This window comes from Helianthus annuus, chromosome 4, assembly GCF_002127325.2.
Source record: "Helianthus annuus cultivar XRQ/B chromosome 4, HanXRQr2.0-SUNRISE, whole genome shotgun sequence".
NCBI lineage: Eukaryota > Viridiplantae > Streptophyta > Magnoliopsida > Asterales > Asteraceae > Helianthus > Helianthus annuus.
The window spans coordinates 36,017,878-36,033,797 of record NC_035436.2 but is presented as its reverse complement, the minus strand read 5'-3'; the positions used below and the strand labels follow the sequence as shown (position 1 = coordinate 36,033,797).

The 15,920-nt window shown below is 37.6% G+C and overlaps 1 protein-coding gene across 1 annotated transcript; it reads right to left on the bottom strand.

Annotated features, from left to right (window-relative positions):
- Nucleotides 1-7,676: 7,676 nt before the first annotated feature.
- Nucleotides 7,677-8,408, bottom strand: LOC118491468. Its single transcript, XM_035989278.1, has one exon. It carries the CDS (start codon nt 8,406-8,408, stop codon nt 7,677-7,679), a length of 732 nt encoding a protein of 243 aa, XP_035845171.1.
- Between the last annotated feature and the right edge of the window lie 7,512 nt (nt 8,409-15,920).

The following is a 15,920-nucleotide window of genomic DNA, read 5'->3' as shown; positions in this document are numbered from 1 at the left end:
CAGCTTTAAGTGGTGGAATGTTTGCATCATAAGCAACCACATCTGAATCCTCAGAAGTTGTTTTTGGTTTCCAAATTTGTTTCTGTTTCTCATCTTTTATCAACTCAACACTTTTCTTAACAGACCACACTTGACCTTTCAGAGTACCTCTTTTGTAAAAATTTGTTTCTTTCTGAACCTTTTGAGTTTGAACAACATTTTTAGGTTTCCAAATCTTTTGAGGTTTTGTCACACCAACCGATGTTTTCTGACTCCAGGATGTTCTCATTCTGGATGTGTGAGAATTCCAGGTCTGTCTAGAATTAAGCCTGTTCGGGATTGATTTCCAATTTTGATTTGAGGCAAACTTGTTTGTTGTAAACCTCCAAGTTTGTCTCGAATCAAATCTGGTTGACCTCGGTTTCACACTCTCAGATTTCTGTGGTTCACCATCAGTAAACTTTAGATTTCCACACTTTCGTGCAACATGACCAATCTGATCACATTTAAAACACACTTTCTTTGACACATCTTTTGGCTGTTGTTGTTTCTTTTTCATATCCTCAAACTCTGCATTAGATTGTGTTCCTATTTTGAATTTTTCTTCTTCGGTGAAACTTTTTCCTTGAACAAAATTCATTTTTGTCTGAAAATCGGACCTTTCAGTTCTGTTTTGATGATGTTTCTTCTTATACCCCAAACCAGACTTCATGTTTTTCTTCTTAGAACCAGGTTTGTTATACGACCCTTTGAAACCTTTACCAGCAAACTTCGACATTTCAGACTTCTCAATTTCAACCATCTTGAAAACTTTGTCAATTTTCTCTGAAATCACATTCTGAATCGGGAAAACCACATCCAAGAATAGTTTGTCCGATCCAATCATGGTATAAACCAATCCTTTTGAATCATCATTCAAATTCTTCTCAGATTTCGTGTCTTTCAGATATCCATTATAAAGATTTCCTTCATCTTCATCCTGTGATTCAGACTTACCTTTTGTAGACTCATCTTTCAAAACAATATCAACCACCTTACTCACCACCTCTGAATCATCAGCATCATCAGATTTGGTGTAAGTAACATCGATACTGTCAGGTAATTGGTCAGCTATGTTCAAACCCTTTGCCACCTTTTCCTCATCATAAAAAGTATAATTGTCTCTCAATGGTGGTGGTACCTGATGATATTATGAACCAATACCCTTTTTACAAACATTAGTACCTTTGTTATCAGGTGTGATATTGAAAATACGTTCGAGAATGTACGAAGAGTCATGATAACTTTGAAGTTTTGAAACAATCTTTTCTTTTTCAGCCAAGACTTGTTTAAGATTCGCAATTTCATCAACACGCTTGTTTAATTGAATTTGCTTTTCTTTAAATTGTCTTTCATACAAATCTTTAGTAACTAAAGTTTCAGACAAACGTTGATCAAAACTCTTGACTTGGCTCTTCAAAGTATCATAAGCTTCTTGTACTCTCTGACTTGATCGTTTTAAAGAATCATATTGCTTTTGTAATTCTAAAAATCTAGATTCTTTTTCAATGCAATCAACACATTTTGTAGAACATTTTTCTTTCAAAACCATATTTTCTTTTTCAAGATTTTCACATTTTTGTGTTAATTTCTCGACTCTTGATTTCAAATTTTGTTCCGATTCAATTCTTTCTTTACATTTTTCTTTTAAAGCATTTTCAAGTTTATGCATTTCAGCAACTTTTGTTTTTAATCTATCTTCTTTTTCAGTACAGTTTTTGCATTGTTCAATGCAATTCCTGCACTTGTTTTCTTTATCCACAATCACTTCATCATTTGATGAGTCAGAAAATTTTCTTACCTCAGTGATTGACGACACATCGGCTGCCTCTGTCTTCTGTATCTTTTCAATTTTCTCTTCAGCATCAATCTTTACCACAGCCTTGACTTCTTCAATCATTTTCTTCAAATCTTCTTCTTTTCTCCTTTTCATCTCTACCACCTTCGGTAGGCTTGCCTCAAAAATTTCTTTCAATTCTTTCATGAATTCCACCAAATAGTTTTTGTCAGAGAGCCTTTTTGTGTTGTAAACACCTTCACTTGGAAACGCATTAGTTACCGCATCAAAGTCAACTTTCGCTGGATCAACCACGGATTACCATACGGATCCAAATAACATTCCAACTCTTCACTCCACCTCTCAGCTCTCTGTGCTTCTTGAAACGGAGCATACAACTTGCCAATCTCCCATCTTGCTCTGTCTCTTCTCCACCATTTATCATGCTCATCATTTGCAACAAATGCATACCCAACAGCATCTTTTTCCGGAAGAACTTCTTTGCTCCAGTCATATCCTTCATCATCATAAATGACCGCAAGAGCTCTAGATTTCTCTTCCTGCTGCTTTAATCTTGGTGGCTCAGACTTGTTCTGATGGTAAATTGCTCGTTTGTAATAATCTTCAGTGAAAGGATTCTCAGAGTCATCAGCAACATATGAATTACGGCACTCGCGTTTGAAGTGACCTTTTTGTTTGCATTTAAAGCATGTCACCTTGGATTTATCAAAACCCAATTTGGTAGATGGCCCTCCAATCGACTTTCTCCCCGTGATCTCCATAAAACGTTGCGCACGTCTAACTGCACTTGCCATAGCCCATCTGATATCCATCAGCTCCATTTCTTCAGGATCTATTTGATCATACTCCTCTTTAGTCAAGTTGGTATTTCCAATCTTTCCTGCAACAAGACCTTCATATGATTCCAATATTGACGCCAAAAAGACCATCTGTTGCTTAGCCGTCTCCTCATTAAGATTTTGTCCATTCTTCAAATCTATCGCGATATTGCACGAAAAATTCGCATCAGACTGATTTGTAGAAGACGTAGAACCAATGTGATAACCACTGTGAAGACTTTCTTTGTTCACTGAATTCGAGCTTTCAGCAGAAAAAGCTGTTTTTGGAGACCCAGCTTGTGGTATACGACTTCTGTAGTAAAGTTCCACATTCTGCTGATGCGATGGAATGTTGACTTTCGATCTCTTCAATTCTAACTCATGGCTTTCAAGCCTTTCAATCAGCAAGTCAATTTTTAACTCCTCTGGCTTAATTGTGTTTTTCAACATAAGCGCGAAATATTGCCATTCCTGATCATTTGGTAACGAATCAAACAACTTATCTACCATCAGATCTTCATCATAACTAATTCCATGCCTTGTCAACTCCATCTTCAAATGTCCAAACCTTTCAAGCATACTACAAACCGATTCATTTTTCATGCAGCTAAACAAATCAAACTCTCTACGCAACAACTTTTTCTTGTTTTTAACAATCTCATTACTCCCAATGCATTTTCTCTCCAAAGCTTCCCATAATTTCTTTGATGTTTTCTCGTTTTCAAGCAATGAAATGATATCTTCTCTAACTGATTGTTTGATCAATGTTATCATTCTGTATTCAGCCACAACATGCTTCACATCCGATTCTGTAAAATCTTTCTCTTCGATAGCCCCTCCATCTGTTTTCTCTGGTGCTTTGTATTCAGTCACTAACTTTAACCAACTCTCCGGTGCAAAAGCTTTCATCCAACCTTCAAACCTATTCTTCCACCAATTGTAATCTTCGACTTTCATCAATTTCGGTGGTTTTTGTTGACTACCATACATATTTTCAAACTTCAAATTTTCTGATATCTCTTTTGAAACTTCTCTCATCTCAGTTCTTCTTTCTGACGATTCGGAAGTAAATGCGTTGTAAAATGTGTTGAAAAATTCTTCTCCATTGTTCGACATCTTTGAATACCTGAAAATCAATGACCTGGAAGCAAACAAACAAACTTAATCAGATCAAACAATATCAAGTAAATTGAAATACACTAACACTCGATGTCATGTAATAATCTTGACACTTGAACGAAATCAGATTGATCGTATGAGCAAACACTAGTTTTGACTAATGAGCAAAACGAATCAGAACCACACAAGCGATCCTGATTTTACAAATTGACAGAAAAGCGGTCCAATATATGTCTGAATACGCGGTCCAGACAACAATGTACTTTCAAGCGGTTCAGCAATGTGATCGTTCGAGCGAGTCAAGAATGTCTGAATAAGCGATCCAATGTATGGTCGTTCGAGCGGGCCAGGTAAACCAATCACGAATTTTGAGCGGTTCACAATTTTCTTATGAGCGGTCCAAAGATGTAATACGAGCGGTTCATAAACGCGGACCAGATGTTGTTCGTTCGAGCGGTTCAAATGTTGTTCTTAGAGCGGTCCAAATAGTAGTTATGAGCGATCCAGACTAACAAATGTACAAATGAGCGGTCCTAATTTGTTCGGATGAGCGGTTCAAACACGTTTTTGGAGCGGTTCAAGCTTCAAATGTACCTAAAAGCGGTTCAAACTATGTCCGAAAAAGCGAACCTACATTCGAAGGCTGTTTTGTCCATTTTTAGTTCGAGTTTTAGTCTCAAAGTTTCAAGGGTTTGTTATCGTCCAATAATACACGTCCTGTGAAAAATTCGTCCGATTTTAACCGTGGAAACTTGTCTAAATCGAAAAAGAAGGTGTAGAAGACAGAAAATGGATCAAATTTGAGCTGAACTCTTCTTCCTGAGCTCTGATACCACTTGTTGGATCGTCGTTGACCCTAAATGAGTCGATCAGAAGAGTCGTTTTCCAATTCAAAGGCGGAATCAGTGAATTAGACGCTTAAACTAAATATAATGCTTCACTTTATTGATTCTGATAATGTTTACAACCTGGAAGCAATTCGGCAGCACTTCGTTACAAGTTCCGAGCCGTTACAAATGAATCAACCATGCACCTATTTATAGAATACTGGAACCACTTATACGTACATGTCACAAAAGCGGTCCAGGTGAGATAGTGTGGATCGCTTTTATGGACAATGTCCATATAAGCGGTCCAACATGCTATTTAACCACTTCTCGTTTCTCGAACCTCGTGCACTGGTTATTCTAACCTATCCTATCCTATAACATGATACAAGACGAAGTCAATAGAGGTAATGCACCAACAGGAAACCACCGACCCCACCACTTTCTTAATCCAATCAAGATCTTTGGGGAAGTGCAAGCGACTTCGTTTCTATGGTACAAGCACCGGGCGAAGTGCAGACCAATAAGGTGGGGAAACTGGGTGAATTTTAATTTTATAGAATAAAGGCTTTGACAAAGCTGGAGGGTATAGAAGCAACATATGGCCATGCAACCCTTTGCATAAAAAATGTGCTTCTATACCCTCTAGCTTATGTGATTACATAACTATCAATTCTCTAATCAAAAGCTCATACTATAACAAGATGTCTTACAACTAAAGGAGTAGGATATATGACTTTTTCAATTGTTACAGGATCTGTTGTAGACTTGTGTGTGGTCTTGTAGGTAGTCACATGAACATTTATGTGCTTGATGGTCACGATCTTTAGAATTGTCTTTATAAAGTCTTTCTATCTTTTTTTTGAACGGGGAAAATTCTATGACTATAGAAAAGGGCCAACAAGCTGTAAAACCCAACAGTACAACAAAAACAAAAAAGAAATCAGACAAAACAAAAGAAAAGTAACTTACAACTACTTGATTATATCTCTTACATTAAAATCTTTCCACCTTTCCCAAACTAAATGTTTCATCTTCGCCCTTTCTTTAATCCTTAGAAATGATAATTCTTTTATTTAATCAACCGTCTTTGTTACCGACCCGTTCCGTTCGTTGAAGATCAACTCGTTTCTCGACTTCCGTAGATGCCACATTGTTATCATAACTGTTGCCATAATTACTTTCTTCCATTCCTTCGATCCGTTGCAATCTTGTATTCTTTGAAACAATTCTTCTCATGAATTTACATCCTCATTATACGATAGTTTTAACCAAACCATGATGTTCCACCATGTAGCTCGGGCCAACAAACATTTAATCAGTAAATGGTCCGTCGTCTCCTCCTCTATTCCGCACTTCAAAGACATCAGGTCTTCAATATTGATCCCCCTATGTTTCAATTCGACTTTTACCGGAATTCGATTTTTTGTAGCTCTCCATACAAAAAGATTTACTTTTGGTGGTACCCATCTATTCCAAAATTCCTAAGCTGTGTCGTTTTCCTTTAAAGAAGCTTTCGTGATCTCGTCTCTTAATAAAGCCACCGTCAATTCTTCACTTGGTTTGCTTCTCCATCTCAATGTATCTTCACTTAAACTAATCTTTTGCTCTTTTAAAATCTCTGTCAATTCCAAAAGTTGTGCCTGGTCATTTTCGTTCCTTACTTCTCGCTGCCATACCCATTCCCATGTTTGAACCTCGCCTTTTGTTTTTACAACCTCAGCCACCTTAATGTTTTTGTCTTTTGCTAATACATATATAGCAGGGAAGCGATCCTTGAGAGATGTTTCCCCAACCCGTATATCCACCCAAATTCTTGTTTTACATCCATTCCCTAGTCTTACAATCAAGTTTCTTTTTAAAGATAAATTCAGCTCCGCAAAGTTCTTTTCAATACCACAAATATCCTTCCAGGTACCACTTAGCTTGTTTTTGTAGGTACCAAAGAATTTGAATTTCGCTTAGAATGTATGCTTTCCATTACTCTTGCCCATAGATCATGCGGCTTTTCTTTAAATTTCCACCACCATTTTGCTAGCATAGCTAGATTAGCGCTCTGGATATCCCCAACCCCTAATCTACCATATTTTTTCGCCTTTACTATTTTATCCCAGGCTACCCATCTCATCTTGCATTTACCATTCTTTTTACCCCATACAAAGTCCCTTCTTATAGCTTCTAATTTCATGATTACTTTTTTTTTTGGTGCTAAAAATAGTGAGAAATAATAATTTGGTAATGCACCTAGTACCGCTTTTGCCAAAACAATTCTTCCCACCATTGAAAGACACCTTGACTTCCATGATGATAATTTGGAATTAAATTTATCAATGATCGGTTTCCAGTTTTTAACTCTTTTCATATTTGCTCCGATCGGAACTCCCAAAAAATTAAATGGCATACTTCCGGCATTACAATTTAAATTTTTTGCCATACTTTCAACCTCTTCTTCTTTTACCCCTACCCCAAAAAAATTACATTTCCCAAGATTTACCTTTAGCCCCGAGCATAGGTAAAAACATCTAAGAATTCTATTTAAATTTTTTATATTCGTTTCCGACCATTCTCCTAAGAAAATTGCGTCATCCGCATAGCATAAATGTGAAATCATTGGCCCGTCCCTTGGTAATGTTACTCCTTTGAACAAACCCGCCTTTACCGCCCTTTTCATTATTACATCTAGTGCTTCAAGTGCTAAGATGAATAAAAAAGGTGATAACGGATCCCCTTGATGTAGTCCCCTTGACATTTTAAACTCCGTCGTTGGTGATCCATTTATTAATACAGACGCCCTACTAGATTTTATGCTAGCCCCCACCCATTTTCTCCATAAAAGTGGAAAGTTCATTGCTTTTAGATTCGATAACAAAAACTTCCAGTTTACCGAATCATATGCTTTTTCAAAATCAACTTTAAAGATAAAAATTTGTTTTTTAGTTCCTTTAGCCCAAGAAAAGATTTCATTAACAATTAACGGCCCCTCCAAAATAAATCTTCCTTCTATAAACCCAGTTTATGTTTTGCTCACCAGATTCGGTATTACTGGTTTTATTCTATGTGCCATTATCTTAGCAATTATTTTATATATTGTACCGATTAGCGAAATGGGTCGAAAATGTTTAACCATTGACGGATCACGTACTCTGGTATTAAGGCGATGAACAATGCATTGCACCCTACCGGAATACTTGGCCGACCATGGAATTGTCTTAAGATCTTCATTATAGTTGGTTCGAGCTGCACCCAGTATTTCTTTATGAATTTGAACGTTATCCCATCAGGTCCCGGTGACTTATCCTCACCACCACATGCCCATATTGCCTCTTTTGTTTCTTTACTCGTAAAACTTTCCACCAATAATCTTGCTTCTACTTCTTTTAATCTCTTGAATCCCCTCGTATCCATAACTGGTCTTTTCTTCATGGGCTCCTCGAACAACTTCATAAAGACCTTCATAATACTCGTTTTGACTTCTTTTGGCTCGTTAATCGTCTTCCCTTCTATTAAGATTTTATTTATCCTATTTCTTGCTTTTCGACAGTTTACAATTCTATGAAAGAACCCCGAATTTTCATCCCCCAACTTTGCCCAATTAAACTTCGCCTTTTGCTTTATATCTGCTATTTTTTGTTTTTCATAGTTCCGAATGACAAGTCTTCCCCTAATTCTTTCCTCCTTCTCCTCATCTTTCAGTTTTCTTTTCTCGGCCCTTTGTTCTATCTCATCCACCCTTTTCTTTGCATGCATTACTTCCTTTTCCTCCTTTTCCTTTTCCTTCTTTCTCCACTCTTTTAACTTTGTTTTTAAGTTTTTCAACATTGCTCCCATGTTTTTTTACCCAATCCTCCCCGTTTACATGTGATTCTATGGTACCAATTACTACCCCATCGATCCCTGCTTTTGATAACCAAGAGTTATACAATCTGAACGGAACCGGTCCATAATCTTTTGTTGTACAAGATAACAACAACGGATTGTGATCCGAAAGGTATCTAGGCAAGGCTTCCAATTTTGCACATGGCCACTTGTTCATAAATGTATCAAATACTAGAACCCGTTCGATTTTACTCATACTTGAACCACTTTCAGTCATGAATGTGAACCTGGAACCCAACATTTGATATTCCAACAATCCAGCCTCCGAAATGAATTTATTGAAAATCATTGCACTGTTTGAGTCAAATTTTTAAAACATTCTATCCTCTTCTATTCGGACATCGTTATAATCTCCTACCATTATCCAAATCCCTTCTTCATGGTTTTTAATTCTCAACAAATCCATCCATAAATTTCGTCTCTTTATCATGTCGTTCGGTGCATAAATATTTACTATGTTTATCCTTTCCTCCACTCCTTCAAAAAGTCCTGTAATGACTACAAAATTTTCTGCTTTTATCGACCCTAACTTTTTGAACCTCTTAGTATCCCAAATTGTCATTAAACCTCCTGATCTCCCCTGTGCATCGACTATCTCTACTTCTAATTCCTCATTTGGCCAAAACCTCCTGATTGCTACATCCCTTATTCCTATCATCTGCTTTTCTTGTATGCATAAACAACTAACATCATTTTCCTTTACAATCTTTTTAATCCAAACTGCCTTGTCACCCCTCCCCACTCCCTTTATGTTTATTTATAAGAAATTCATTGTTTTAATTCCGTCGCCCTTTCTTCCTCCACTATCTCTCTTAACTGATTATGGAAATTACTAACCTTTATTTTCAAGATGCTCCCAACAGTTGTTGTTTCTGCAATTTCTTTATCTATCTCTTGCCTCCTACTTGATTCTTCACCCTCCTTCTCCTTTCTTTTACTTTCCTTGGCCTTATCGGTGTTTGAGAGTTGTTCTTCATTAATTGTGCGAGCCTTTGAGTTTACATAATCTTCTCCAAGATCCGCTGCATCAACATTGTCGAGATCCTGTTCACCTTCTTCATTTATATCTGGTATCTTGTACTTATCACTTCGCTGTCTTTTATGTCTCGAGCCCTCAATGCTTTCTTTCTTTCTCTTAATTGCCCTTGTGTGAGGATTTATCTTCCAGATTAGGTCTTCAAGGTCAAAAAGATCCATCGGGTCTGTTACACCCATATTTAAGTCCGGTAATGTTATATTTTCTTTACTGAAAACTTGGCCCAAAATATCCCTTTCATCTCTGGTGGATTTTCTTCTTTTCCTCGGCCCATTGCTATCCACTTTCTCTTTTGGTTGGGCTTCAAAATTCCCTTCACTCATCGGCCCGTTTACCCAATTAATTTTAATTCCAGTAGCTTTATTATTTGACAATTGTTTTTCTCTTTCTAAAACATCTTCATTTATTGTAGTTTTGTTCCCAAAAATTGCTTCCCAGTTCCCACCGAAAGAATTATTCTCTTGTACATGTTCCTTGCTCGTTTGACTTCCTACTCCTTCCTCGGAAACTGCACTTACATTGTCCTTTCTAATTCCCGACGCTTCACCTTCTCCGTTTCCGTTTGCATCCTTCACCGGACTCTTTTCCACCTCCTGTTCCCTTATCAGGATCTCCTGGTTTTCCGGTGGCTTGTTTTCATCCACTTCGTTTATCAATAGATACCTATCCGGAATAAACTCAGGTGCCCACATCCCGAATAATTCCGTAACCCATATCATGAACTGCTGATCCCTGTATTTTAACGTTATTTCCTCTTTGATCTCCTTTCCATCATTCACAATTATACCCATTCGTGTTTCATTCAAGTTACCACTGCTTATGTTTACTCTTTCCATGTACACTATTTTTCCCAATAGTTTTCCAATTTGTTCGCATACCTCTTTGCTCCATAACATGAACGGTATTCCTACCAGTTTGATCCATGCTAACCTTTCAAATTTTTCTGCTCCACCCTTCCATTCTTTGACATCCCTGAAAATTTCTTCCCAGCTATCCTTGAAACTAATTCTAAAGTCTTCGGCTTCAACTTGTGATCCAAACGTGATAAGAACTTTTAACCCTCCCAAGTATCTTAGTTCCATTGTATTAGGGAAAATTACTGGAAGTACCTCCCCCACCTTTTTTAATGACTCCATATCTTTGACTACCGCTATTACCGATCTGTTTTTCCACGTTCTTGTTATCTCCGTTCCCCCCCCCCTGCAATTTGTATAACTTTCCGGTCGTCTTCGCTCTTTCTTCTTCCTATCAGTATCTCACTATATGTCGCTTTATCATTCATATTTCTATTATAGCCATAGTAATTACTATTCCTTCCCTTATCTATCTTCTGTCCCTTGTTCATCTCCACTTTGTTGTTTCTTTGCTCTCCCATTTTTTTTTCTTTTTTCTGTTCTCCCTGTCCTCCTTCCAAATTCCTTACCTTAACAAACTTTGCAACGTTTACCTTAATACTTTTGTTACCTATCCAAACATTGTTCAGTGCTTGCAATAGTTTTGCTTGGTCTCTTATCCTTTTGAATCTAACAAAGCCAAAAACTTTTCCTGCGTAGTCCCTTCGTTTTGGAATGACCGCATCACATATGCAACCACATGGCTGGCACTCAATCCATAGATCCCTTCATGTGACCCATTCAGGTAGATTCGTTACGTAAAATGTGGTAGCAGCTTCGTTTATACCCCGTTTCTATTTCTTCTCTGGTACATCTATCCATGGTCCTTCGTCTCTTTCATTTTCCTTATTACCTTCTTTCACCCTCCATACTTTTCCTTCCTATCTTTGTGTCGCCATATCACTCGAGTTCAGGACTAAGAATGACTGTGGTTGTACGAACCTATTTCTAACTCCGATTGAACCTCCTTCAGCGAATGGAAGAGTCGAAAGCTGGATTAGAGGGTAAGGTCAAACCAGAGTTACCAGCGACCTATCTCGCTAATCCTTCAATTCTCCCCTTCGTCGAGCCTTCGGCACCGTTCAATTAGTTGGCAACTATTTAGAAGAAAACTCTCATACTCCGGTGAACCCCCGTTAGCGAATGGAAGGGCCAAAAGTCGGTTTAGAGGGCGAGGTCAAGCCAAAAATACTGACGACCTATCACGCTAAACCTGCAAATCTTCCCTTCGTCGAGCCTCCAGCGCGGTTCAAATGAATCGGTGACTTTTTATATTCTCTCACTCTCCGATGATCCCCCAAAGGCGAATGGAAGGATTGAAACCTGTTTTAGAAAGTAAGGTCAAGCCAGAATCAATCGGCGACCTCTCTCGCTAAATCTGCAATGTTCCCCTTCGTCGAGCCTCCGGCAAGATCCTATTGATCGCCGACTTTTCGGTTTCTATCTACCTTGTGGTTTCATCATTTTTCTACCTTTTTGCTATTTACTTCTTTATAATATATTTGTAGAAAAATAGAGGCTATTTACTTCTTTATAATATATTTGTAGAAAAATAGAGGGAGGGGGTGGGGTGACATGTTTTCTTAAAAAATTATTTGTTTAAACACTGTTTATTTATTAATCATTTGTTAAAACCAAACAATACACTTGTAACCAATAAAAAACAAGATATACAAGTATTTAAAGAGTTTAGGGAAGGAAGGATAAAACCGATTTACATTTACAGAGATTCGAGAGATGTTAACAAATCCCTTGACGCCCTCTCCCCAAATGTTGGCACATGATTAATAGACACACCACATTTTCATAATCATATAAATATAGCATTAGAGTATGTCAGGTGTATGCCTACACCTCGCGCTTAAATCGTGGCTATTTGTAATTAAATGAGTTGAGACACCCACACACAATCGTATTAACCACCCAAGTGTTTTAGTTATCAAGCAATATGGATTAAAACAGGTTCTATGAAATCATTCGCCCTTCTGCAATACCCAACTAAGTGGCCAGTGCCATATCCTAAGCCTTTATAAAATAAAATAGACTAAGAGTATTTACCTATGCTAGTATTTAATATTATCAATATTTATCACATTCATAATTCAGAACAACTCAACTTAGGCGCAATTTACTTGAGGCTTCTAGTCTGGATTGAATGGAAATATTATTCGTTACAATGTTAACGGGTCATTTATAAGTCTTTGACCAGTTAACTTAGTGGATACGCTCGGTTTTATAGATAAAGCATTGACCTGATAGAATATGGTTTATACCATTCTGAGTGCAAGTACTCGTATAACATGGGTTTTAATAACCAAACATTCTGATTAGAAATGATTTTGGAAGGTTTTGAACCGATTCAACTAGCCGTACGCGCATATATGGTATCGGGTGGGCAAATAGGTCTATAACGAGTCTATTATGACAAAACATATTTCAAAATGTTACAAAGTCAGTTTCAAAGTCAGATTAGAAGTCTTATTGGTTTTAAAACCATTTTATGCCATAAGGGCATTTTTGGCATTTTTAAAGCGTGTAATGTTGACTCGTCAACAAACCCATCAAATGGAGGGTTATTCCCTCTAATACTATGGTCATATAACAAGTCTTAAACGGGTTCCAAGTTTGACCAAACGGGTCAGAATCGAAAGTCAAAGTAGAAGTCAAACTGTTTGACTTTCGACTATGAAATGAGCTCTAAACAGGAAATGGCGAGTTGGGCATGATAAAACATGTCCTAATATGTTATATAAACAGTTATGGTGTCAAAATTTAAGGTTTTGATACATAGAAGTTTATTTATCGTAATTTGCAAAATCTACGTTTTTTGACCTTTTATTTTATAATATACGTTGACTCGTCATTTCGCCTACTTAACATGAATATTGATGACTGTCGTTAGGGTCAATCAAAAACTTAAATATGCTACGTAGATAGCGTAAGTAGGGTATCGTATCCACGGGGAATTTGTGGTCAGTGTTGCGTTTTTAACTAAGAACTAAATTAACTAGATTGGGGGTTTTTGTGAATTTGATTATAAAAACTAGAAAGCTAATTAATAAAGTTGTAATCAATATGAGAAAGAATAACCTCTACCCGGAATCCCAATTACCCGTTTAACATCAAAACCTGTTTACCGATTCAAAACACCACATAGACATGGCCTCGGAATTAATGAATCTGATTAGTTATCAAGGATAGTTTTTAAGATTCACTATGCCACCTAATAACCCGTTCGATTGTATCAACTACTCGCCAATTTACCAACCCGCTAACAACGCAAGAAAGTTGCCAATACGCTTAATAAACGACAAATAATTCAAACACAATAAACGTTTACCAAGAATCCAACACGAGTGGTCAAGCTGTACCAGTTATACGAATCCGCAAACAAGAATTAATGCAAAACAATGTAAAAGTTCATCCGAGTAGAAGTTATAAGAAATTTAGCCGCACATCGTAGTCATCGTTGCTTCAAGATTTGTTAGAAATTGATCGAGCATGAAGGACTTGCTTGGAAGATGAAAGATGATGAGAAAAATCGCCCAAAAGTGCTCCCGATTTTTCCCTGGCGGCTGCTTGATGATTTCCCCCTCTTTCCCCGTGAAAACTAGGTTAAAAACAATGTTTCTACGCTATACCCCTTTCGCGCCACGCTACAGCACCTACTCACTCCCTCGCGTGGCGCGAGGAAGTATATTTTGACCATTCCGTTGACTTCTGTCTTTCGCGCCACGCGCCACAATGCACAGCCTCCCTCGCGTGGCGCGAAGGAGTATAGTTTTCAGCAAAACTGTTTTATTGCTCCAGATTGCTTCGTAACATCCGTTTTCCGGCTTGTATGATCATTATACTGCATTTAAGCGTTGTTAAGCCTGAAAAACTCGACAACCAATAAGTACAAATATCAATATGAATAAACACACTCGAACGCTTAAAACCGACACAAAACTATACATAATATGACGTGTTTACACCCGCACATCACATCCCCACACTTATCTTTTTTCGTCCCCGAAAAAATTATTCGCAATAGAATCACAACTAAAACAAATGGCTTTCAATATATTCAATTATTTTATTAAAATAAATCTAACCACACGTTAACCAAGATTGTGAATATACTGTCCACTTAAACCCAACCGCCGGTTTCCAAGCCCTTATTTTCGATCCATTAAGTTCAAGTAATATATAGTCATCGATGGATCCCACACTCAAAAGACTACGACTCCACCTATTCCCGTTTCAAGCTTATGAGATTAAAAGATTTATAATCTACCGCCTTATCTAAAAAACTCTTATATTATTCCGATTAAACTTTATGATGGATAGATGGATGATATTGTGAGCTTACATGCTTTTGTATACGATCAGTTCAGCGGACATACGCTATACGAGTCACCATCCCCATGGTTAATGCCATAAACTTCACATTTTTTTTTGCATATGCTCAGATGAATGGATGGAATTTTTTCGGGCGCCACACTGTTTCGGATTTGTTTTCACAAAAAGAAACAGGTGTGCCAATTTAATCGGAAAAACTTATAAGTTTTTTACTTATGACGTACCCCTTATACTCTCCACAGTTTCAGTTTTTTCATAGCTCCTAAGGCGAGAACCCACAAGACTCCTAATTCAAGGTATTTTATATCGATCCTAAGAAACCTTTCAGCTGGCTGGGCCTACCCACATATTCTAAATTAGACGTGTAACCGACTGTTTCTTATCTCATATATATAATAATCAAATGCCAATGATCTAATTATACCTATCATCTTCCATTTTGTGCAAAAACCTTTACGAGACATTTTCTAATTTTTCAATTTTTTTTGAATTTTTGATTTTTTTCAATTTTTTTTATTTTTTATTTTTTACGACACGACACGACACTAAGACACAACTAGACAGACGCTAGTCTCCCCTCCCCACACTTAATTCCTTCATTGTCCTCAATGGAGCGAGAAACTATCTACGACACAACTACCAATATAAATAAATATACAAAGATAAATGGAACAGACTCCCCTGATTTGACGCGTTTGAATTCCTAAGAGCCTTGTTCCACCACAACCGTATAGCATTTCATTCGCGGCTGCTTCAACACGGGAGATTGAGTATGGACAAAACTGATCGTCACCTCTTTAGACTTCCCCACACTTGGGTAAACGCATCCGTGAAGATAATTAAAACCTGCAAGAACACACACGCAACACAAAACAAAACAAAAATACAATACTCTACATCCTCAGGCTGCCTCCCGAGAGCGCTAAGTTTTAGATCTTCAGCCAGATCGTACCTGATATGCGCTACGGTGGTTTCAATGCACATTTACCCCTTGTATTTCCAATGAATGCCCGGAATTTTACATGCCATCTCCGTAAGCTCGTCAGTATAATTGGCATGTTTAGAAAGCACCTGCGGGTTTGGCTGATCCACTTCACGAGATATACACCGATGTCTTGTAGCTTCGCCCTTTTCATCGTCTTCCTCGAACCCTCTTCCCCACACTTGTTAATTGGAATGATTGATATGGGA